Below are 9,474 nucleotides of genomic sequence, written 5' to 3'. Positions count from 1 at the left end.
TGATTTTTGGCATAAAAGAAAAATCAATAATTTTGACCCATACAATGTATTGTTGGCTATTGCTACAAATATATCCCAGCGACTTAAGACTGCTTTTGTGCTCCAAGGTCACAAATACTGATTTATTCATTAATGTGTAATATGTTATATTTTTAAACAAATTATGAGCTCTAAAAGATTTTCTGAATTTTTTACAACTCTTTTGCTTTAGACCAGTGGTTCCCAAACTTTTTGCAGCATGCACCCCTTTCTAGTGTTTGACACATGTCAAGCACCCCCACCACCGTTCTCCGGTTAAACACCAAATTTTTTACTGCAATACAAGTATAATTACAAGTATTCACTGTATACAGGGCTTGACATTAACTCTTTTGCTCACCAGCCACTGTGGCTAGTGGTTTTCCAAAATTACTAGCCACTCAGCATTTTCACTGGCCACAATTTTGTTGCTGGAAAATTACTGCATATTAAAATTTATTTGAATTGATTTCCAGGTCTTTTTTTTTTTTTGCCTATAAAAAGGGCATTTCCCCCTAACCTTATTAAATGCATGTGTCATCTTTCATATCAAATTCTTACATTTTATTATTAATTTCACTTAATATAATAAGCCTCTATAGGGCTGTTACCAATCAAATGAAATCAATATTAACAAAACCAAATTTTCCACTGCTGGAGAAACAGAAGCAGCTGAAGTGGCATTTAGATGCATTTACACAGACAATTTAATGAAGCTGAAATGTAGCATGAATGCATTAACACTGCAAAATTACAACAGCATAAATAATGCTGTGAGCTTGGTGTTTTACATCAGGTTTTTTTATTTACAAATATGAAAAGTTGTAAAAAATACAAAAAAAAAGTTACTTTTAAATTTGAAAGTAACCCGCCAGCAGGTGGCAGCAAGTCTTATTGAGTGAGTCATTGAGGCATTCAAACGATTCGTTCAAACGGCTGATTCATTCAAGAATGAAGCAAGCGCCTGTCTTTATGAATGGACCACTGAATCATTGACTCAAATTATTAATTCAAAAATGCGAATCATTCAGTAGCCTAACGAAACACCACTGACGCTGTGTGTTGCTCAGAGATGCGCGACAGTTCTGCTGCTAAGTTTGTTTGGAACTATTTTCGTTAAACAAATCGAGCAAAAACAGTCACATTGACATTATTGTACTAAAATATATGCCCTAAGTCACTTAATATTAACTACTCGTTTGAAGTCTTGTTTAAAATCAATGTCGAATTTACAATCGTACTGATTTTCGGGGAAAACTGCACTCTCTTAGTCGTGTCATGTTAATTAATTAGGCTAGGCTTTATGTAATAAATATAAAAACCCAGTTTGGAACCGCTGCCTTTAGACCATCTACAAATGTAAATCTTTAAAATAAAATGTTAAGGTTACTACTGCATCTTTCTGAAAAAAAAAAATGCAGCGATTGATATATAGTTTAGTTAAAAGAACTTTGTTATTTATTTAATTCTAACAAATAAGCTCTTGTTAAAAACGAATCAAAATGAAAACTAATTTGCTTATAATTGGCACACAGGAGAGACTTGGTGTCGTTTCCAAACAAAAGGAAATATATCGGTATCGGCAAAATATCGGCATATCGGATATCGGGGAAAAATCCAATATCGTGCATCCCTAATGATTAGTGTTTGAGCTGAAGACATGCTGTCCTTCAGGAGCGAGTTCAGCTGGAGGAGCAGCGTCTGAAGGTGGAGGAGGTGAAGAGGAGGTGTGAGGAGATGGAGAAACAGATTCCCTCGCAGCCAGAAGACCAGCGAGAGCAGATGCTGCTTCAGCTGCAACAGGTGAACACAAACACTGCTGTTCACAGTTTAATGAGGCAGTCATTAGGTGATTCATTTCATCTGAAACATTGAGTGGCCTGTCATATCGACCAGTGACAGATGAGAGGAGTGTTGTTTTGAAGTTATCAGTCTCATATACTGTATATATATATACACTCCCAGTCAAATTTTTGAACAGTAAGATTTTTTATGTTATTTAAAGAAGTCTCTTCTGCTCACCAAGCCTGCATTTATTTGATCCAGAGCACAGCAAAAGCAGTAATATTGTGAAATATTTTTACTATTTAAAGTAACTACTTTCTATTTGAATATATTTTAAAATATAATTTATTCCTGTGATTTCAAAGCTGAATTTTTAGCATCATTACTCCAGTCACACGATCCATCAGAAATCACTCTAATATTCTGATTCGCTGCTCAAAAAAACACTTATTATTATTATTATTATGTTGAAAAGAGCTGAGTAGATTTTTTCAGGTTTCTTTGATGAATAGAAAGTTCAGAAGAACAGCATTTACCTGAAATAGAAATATTTTGTTACATTATAAATGTCTTTATCATCACTTTTAATCAATTTAAAGCATCCTTGCTAAATAAAAGTATTTAAAAAAAACTAATAATAAATTATACTGACTCCAAGCTGTTGAATAGTAGAGTGTAAAATGTTACAAACGCTTTTTATTTCAGATAAATGTTGATCTTTGTATTCATCAAAGAATCCTGAAAAAATGTACCCAACTGTAAATATTGATGATGATAATAATAATAATCATAAATGTTTCTTGAGCAGCAAATCAGCATATTAGAATGATTTCTGAAGATCATGTGACACTGAAGACTGGAGTAATGATGCTGGAAATACAGCTGCGCATCACAGAAATAAATTACATTTTAACAGATATTCACATAGAAAACAACTATTTTAAATTGTAATAATATTACTGTTTTTACTGTATGTAAAAAATCTTCCCAACCCCAAACTTTTCTGTGTATACATAGAAATGTATTTACATTTTTAATAATAATAATTTATTATTAATAATTATTTTTTTAATTCTGCCTTTCAAATTTATTTACATTTTTTATATTTTATTTTGCTGAAATAAAAGCATGAAAATCCCTATGGACAGATCGGTGCTGCTTGCACTGTCGTGAACGGTGAAAAAAATGTAATAATGAAAACTAATGTAATAATGTGAAGCATCTGTTTGGTTTCCAGGAGAAGGATGCGCTGGAGGTCAAAGTGCGAGCGTTTGAAGACATGGAGTTCCACATTCTGGAGCTGGAGAGCGGAGTGGAAGACGAGCGAGACGGAGAGGACGGAGAAAGAGAAACGATCATCGAAAGAGAGATAACCAGAGTACAGCACACACGCAATGCTTCTCAGGTGAGAGGAAACACTGAACAAACAGTCCAGTTTAACTACAGACAAGATCATTTACGTGTTTTACACTCCTGTCTAGTAGGATTTGTTGAATGCACTTCACTTTATTTGCTTTAAAGTCTATGTTTATTAGTAAATGAGCACATCACTCTACTTTATATACACACATCTGTTCAAATCAAGTCTGACTGACTTCAGGTGTCAGTTTGTTGCAGAATCTTGAAAATTCGGACTTTCTACTAAATGGAATTTAGTGAGTCTTCATTACACATCATTATTTTCCAAATGGGTCACTCTCATTGGCTGACTCTCATTATGTCATCAGTATGTTATGTAGCACTGAGCGGAAGTATTTCTCACGCTGACACGCCAAACACAGTCACATGATGCAGTAAACAAGCTAATTACATTAAAAACAGAGAGAGAGACAGAGACATTGTCTCATTCTCTCTGTGACACACACACACTCACTCACACACTCACACACACACCCACACACACACACACACACACACTAACTCTTTCATGTTGCAGAAAAATGTGTTTAGAAATTGTGTATGGACTCTTGTTCTTGTTCCAAGTTACCTTCCTGTCCACTGATTTTTGCCTCTCACAAAAGCCAAAAAGTAAAGGCTCATGTCATGCTTGAGCTTTAGTTAGGCTGGAACATGAAAGTTAAGTTGCTCGACATAAATGCAATGTTTAGGTATTATTATTATTATTGTTACTATTATTTTGATTTATGCCTTAGTTTTAGGTTGTAATGTTTACCTTTTTTAGAGTAATGTGAAATAGATAAATTTTTTATTATTTTTTTTATTTTATTTATTTTTTATTGATATATTTGTATTTGCATTTTGAATGTAATTTGGCAATTAAATGCATTAAATGGGTTTAGTTTTCACGGTTATTAATGTATGCAATTTCAGCAATATTAATGTAAATTTTTCTAAAAAGGAAACAAATTAGTTTATTTTAAGAGACCTATCTAATTTTCTCTTGTTTATTTAGTATTGCTCTTTAATAAAGAAAAATGACTTCTTATCCAATTAATCGATGGAATAATCGGTAGAATATTCTATTACTAAATTAATCGATAGCTGCAACTCTACACAGAATGTTCTTTACCTTGTGGATAAAGATAAGGATGTTTATATGTAGAAAACAGTAAAGCTTTAGCTGGGTTTTCACAGCCAGGTTCACATTTATTTTATATATATTACATTTAATATTGTAATATTATACATATTAAATATAATATTGTTTGTGTGCATATACATATATATAATATTTTAATAATATACAACATAATTATAAATAAAACATACACACACACATACATAAATAAAATAAAATATATATATAGACAAGCAGAAATATATTAATATTTCTGAATAATATAATATATTTCTGCTTGTATTTATATATTTTTTATTTTGTGTGTGTGTGTGTGTGTTTATATATATATATGCACACATACATTATTTTATTTTCTTCTCTTAGATATTTATACCCTACTTTTTTTTTTTTAAAGAAGTCTCGTCTGCTCACCAGGGCTGCATTTATTTGATCAAAAATACAGTAAAAATTGTGAACTATTATTACTATTTCAAACAGCTGTTTTCTTTGTGAATATCTGTTAAACTGTAATGTATTTCTGTGATGCGCAGCTGTATTTTCAGCATCATTACTCCAGTCTTCAGTGTCACATGATCTTCAGAAATCATTCTAATATGCTGATTTGCTGCTCAAGAAACATTTCTGATTATTATCAATGTTGAAACCAATATTTTTGTGGAAACTGTGATATATTTTATTTTTCAGGATTCACAGATGAATAGAAAGTTCAAAAGAACAGTGTTTATTTGAAACAGAAATCTTTTGTAACAATATGAGGTCTTTACTATCACTTTTGATCAATTTAACACATCTTTTCTTAATTAAACAGTATTAATTTTTTTATAAAATTTTTTGATATTAATACATAAAATCTTATTTGTTAATAATTATTTTATTTCTTAATTAAAAGTGAAAATAAACTAGCAGCATGTTGTCCGTGTCACATTACCGTCAGAACCAATATTTTTGTGGAAACTGTGATATATTTTATTTTTCAGGATTCACAGATGAATAGAAAGTTCAAAAGAACAGCGTTTATTTGAAATAGAAATCTTTTGTAACAATATGAGGTCTTTACTATCACTTTTGATCAATTTAACACATCTTTTCTTAATTAAACAGTATTAATTTTTTTATAAAAAATGTTGATATTAAGACATAAAATCTTATTTGTTAATAATTATTTTATTTCTTAATTAAAAGTGAAAATAAACTAGCAGCAGTTTGTCCGTGTCACATTACCGTCAGCTGTATGTAGTGTGTAGTGTAGATTGAGTGTAATGTAGTTTAGGCACATTGTGTGCGCATCTCATTGGCTCAGCTGCTCCGGATGACAGATCTCTGACCCTGAGTCTCTCTGAGCGCATTATACCTTCAGTGCCACGCAAACCAGACCAGACCGAAGACCACCGCTCAATGTGTGCGTTTGACCGATCTTGTCTCGCAGGAACGAGTCCAGCAGCTGGAGAAGCAGCTGAAGGAAATGGAAAAAGAAAAGGATAAAGCGTTGAGTTCCCTCAGACAGGAGAGAAAGGAGCTGCTGCACAAGTCTCAGAGGGTAAGACGTCTTCACGCTGCTTCTGTTAGATGTTTACATCGTCTGAAAGCGTGGAAACAGTCCATCATCTTCTGTAGATGTGGCTCGTGTTCCTCCTTCAGTGTGTCTGTAGGATTTATTCACCTGTTTTATGGTGCGTCTGAACACCTCAACCAGTGTTAAATAGAACTAAAAATACAAAAAACTTACATTTACAGATATAACATTATAAAATATAAAAAATCAGTTAGTTGCAAAGACAAATTTCCTACTAAAGTACTAAAATTACTAAATAAAAACTGAATTGACAATACAAACACAACATACAACAAAATGGCTAAAACTTGAACAAATTAAAATGGAAAAATAAATCTAAAAATTAAAACTAATGCAAAATATTAGTAAGTACTAAGACAAACAAATTTACTAAAACTTTAACTAAAATTACAATAGAATATATATATATATATATTAAAATGAAAACTAATGCAAAATATTAGTAAGTACTAAGACAAACAAATTTACTAAAACTTTAACTAAAATTACAATAGAATATATATATATATATATTAAAATGAAAACTAATGCAAAATATTAGTAAGTACTAAGACAAACAAATTTACTAAAACTTTACAATAGAAATTACAATAGAAAAATATATTAACACGAAAACTAATGCAAAATATTAGTAATACTAAAACAGTATAGTAACGATACTAAAATAACACTGTCCTGAGCCAGTGTTGTTATCATAACTAAAACTAAAAATACTAAAATAAAACATTTGCATTAATTGCAATAAATTGAATGTTAACAGAAATAAACAGAATATTACAAAACTTAAACTTTATTTTAGTTATGTAAATTTTCCAATTTTTATTTAGTTGAAGTTGAAGTACTAAAATTACTACAACTAAAACAGAAATAAAAGCAATAAAAATGACTAAAACACACAACAAAATTACTAAAACTTTAACTAAAAATTTAAATAGAAAGACAAAAATACAAATTATTAATAAATACTAAGATAGTATAGTAATGATAATTAGATCACACAGCCAGTGTTATTATCATTAACTAAAGCTATAAATACTAAACAACATTTATGTAAATTGAAATGAAACAGAAATTTAATAGAATATAACAACTTAAACTTATTTTATTTCAGTTAGTTATAATTTTCATTTAGTTCAAGTTGAAGTGCTAAAAACTCTAAAATGGAAATAAAAATGTATAAAAATTAAATAGACATTAAAAACTAAGAAAATTACTAGAACTTTAACTAAAATTTTAACAACTGAAAATACTAAAATATATAACAAAATAATGCAAAATATAATTAAATAAGCAAAACTGAAAATACTAAAATATATAAAATAATGCAAAATATAAATAAATGATAAAAACGGAAAATACTAAAATATATAACAAAATAATGCAAAATATAAATAAATAATAAAAACTGAAAATACTAAAATATATAACAAAATAATGCAAAATATAAATAAATAATAGTAAAATAATAAATAATATAAAACGCAAGCCCATGCTAATTTCACTGTATTTTGACTCTAAGTTTGGTGAACTCTGACCTGCGAATGTGAAAACATGTGACCGACAGCAGACTGATGACCTCTTAGCTGAAGTCAAAGAATGCAAAAGAATTGCAGCGTTGCAGTAAAGTGGAGTAGATTGTGTTCTTTGCCCTTCTGGATGTGTTATATATTGAGCTGTGTTTTTAAAGCACTGCGAGCGTTGCAGGATCCCTTGCTTTAGTGCTGGAGGCTTTTATCAGCGTTCTGTTACAGCGATTAGAGATACACTCGAGTGCAGGAAAGAATTAGTGATGAAATAAGGAAGAGAAGGAGAGAGAGAGCGAGAGAGACTGATTCTCAGAGAAGCGCCGGAGCAGAACAACAGCAGATACCCTGAGAAAACTCTACACACGAGCGGTGAGAGTGTGTGTTTCTGCTCTGTTAAATCACACTCATGATCAGGACAGACGCAGGCATAGGCGGAGGGTGAACCGACTCCAGGGTAAGGCTAAAAGCAGACAATTGTATTAAACATCATAAACCCGGTCTTTATAGGCTAGAACCAGACATGGGTGTCATGTAGGCAAAAAAAATGTTTAATGGGACTGAATTTGTATTTAACGTGATTACAATTTAATTAAAACGTTAGAAATTGATAATTATATAACGTTTCCTTTCCACTGCTATTCAAACAGCGAATAAATTATATATTTCACTAACATTGATCTATCGCGAGTTTAAGCACTCTCAAAAAAACAAAACTATCGTTATAATCGCTGAAGCTGTATACACTGTTTAATTAATCTCTTACTTACATTGTACGTACATCTGCGCTTTGTTGTTTATAATGAGAGAATTCGCAAGAATTCAGTCAGCGAACGCGCGCACACTCAACAAAACTGATGAGTTTGAACGATGACTCATCTGAACGCCTCTGATTGGCCATTGCATTCCTAAGCTCAACAGATATGTGTGTGATTGGTTAAAATGCGCAACACTGTAAAAACGCCTAAAATGAAATACGGTGCAACATGAGCAGATCTTAATTTAATGCCGAAATGGACACTGTCTATTCATATTCACTTTGTTAGCAACAGACGTAATAGATTTAATTTGTTTGTGCAGGGGCATTTTTGTCCAATTTAGTGCAATTTTTGCCCCAAGTCCCCGTGGCTACACACGCTCCGGCTATGGTCATGTAAGTTGCCTCCAATCAAGTATACAAGTATTTTACATAACAGAAATCAGTTTTTTGGGGTGAACTATAGTATCACTATAGTATAGTATCACATCCACCCCCCGGCAACACTGAAAAGAAAATGCAACAACATTAGACCTAGTGACAAAAACTGAAGCGTATATTATGACTACAACACTGTGGTCATAAAGGGACGGTATGGTATGTATGGTGTGTGTGATTGGTTCAAATGCGCAACACTGTAAAAACGCCTAAAATGAAATAACGGTGCAACATGAGCAGATCTTAATTTAATGCCGCAATCGACACTGTCTATTCATATTCACTTTGTTAGCAACAGACGTAACAGATTTAATTTGTTTGTGCAGGGGCATTTTTGTCCAATTTAGTGGCATTTTTGCCCCAAGTCCCCGTGGCTAGGGGAAGGTACACACGCTCCGCCTATGGACGCAGGGAACGAACGTGTGCAGGGCTTTTCACTGGAGACAGACGCGGTTGAGAGCACAGCAGCTGCTAACGGTGTTGAACTGAATTAGGGCTGATTTAGTGTCTGTAGCAGATAAAGACAGTGTGTGTTCCTCGCAGACGCTCATGTGTGTGTGAGTCAGAGAGAGAAGGGACGTTTAACTCCGTCATGTTCACACAGCTGCAGAACTGCTCAACTATTCTTACTAGTGCTGTTCTGTCAGGGATCACTAGGACTAGTGCTCATAGTGACACTAAACGGTGAGTGTGTGTGTGTGTGTGTGAGTGAGTGAGTGAGTGAGTGAGTGAGTGAGTGTGTGTGTGTGTGTGTGTGTGTGTGAGTGTGAGTGAGTGAGTGAGTGTGCGCGTTTTTGTGACAAATGAGGACATAAATTTGTATAATGACAAGGGTATG

General features: G+C 32.5%; 1 protein-coding gene across 3 annotated transcripts in view; it reads left to right on the top strand.

Annotated features, from left to right (window-relative positions):
- Positions 1-1,662: 1,662 nt before the first annotated feature.
- The window catches only part of phldb3 (pleckstrin homology-like domain, family B, member 3), a 20,321-nt gene continuing 12,509 nt past the window's right edge, over positions 1,663-9,474 (top strand). For 2 of the 3 annotated variants that reach the window (XM_016548756.1, XM_016548755.1), the window contains exons 1-3: positions 1,663-1,821; positions 3,041-3,208; positions 5,772-5,882. In XM_016548756.1, the coding sequence (XP_016404242.1) occupies positions 1,756-1,821; positions 3,041-3,208; positions 5,772-5,882 (345 nt within the window). In that variant the 5' untranslated portion in view covers positions 1,663-1,755. The remainder of the gene's footprint in view (positions 1,822-3,040; positions 3,209-5,771; positions 5,883-9,474) is intronic. The other variant, XM_016548757.1, reaches the window with a different exon arrangement.

This window comes from Sinocyclocheilus rhinocerous, unplaced genomic scaffold, assembly GCF_001515625.1.
Source record: "Sinocyclocheilus rhinocerous isolate Xijiao unplaced genomic scaffold, SAMN03320098_v1.1 scaffold11825, whole genome shotgun sequence".
Classification (NCBI taxonomy): Eukaryota; Metazoa; Chordata; class Actinopteri; order Cypriniformes; family Cyprinidae; genus Sinocyclocheilus; species Sinocyclocheilus rhinocerous.
Note: the sequence above shows the minus strand (reverse complement) of the source record. Positions and strands in the feature narration are given on the sequence as shown.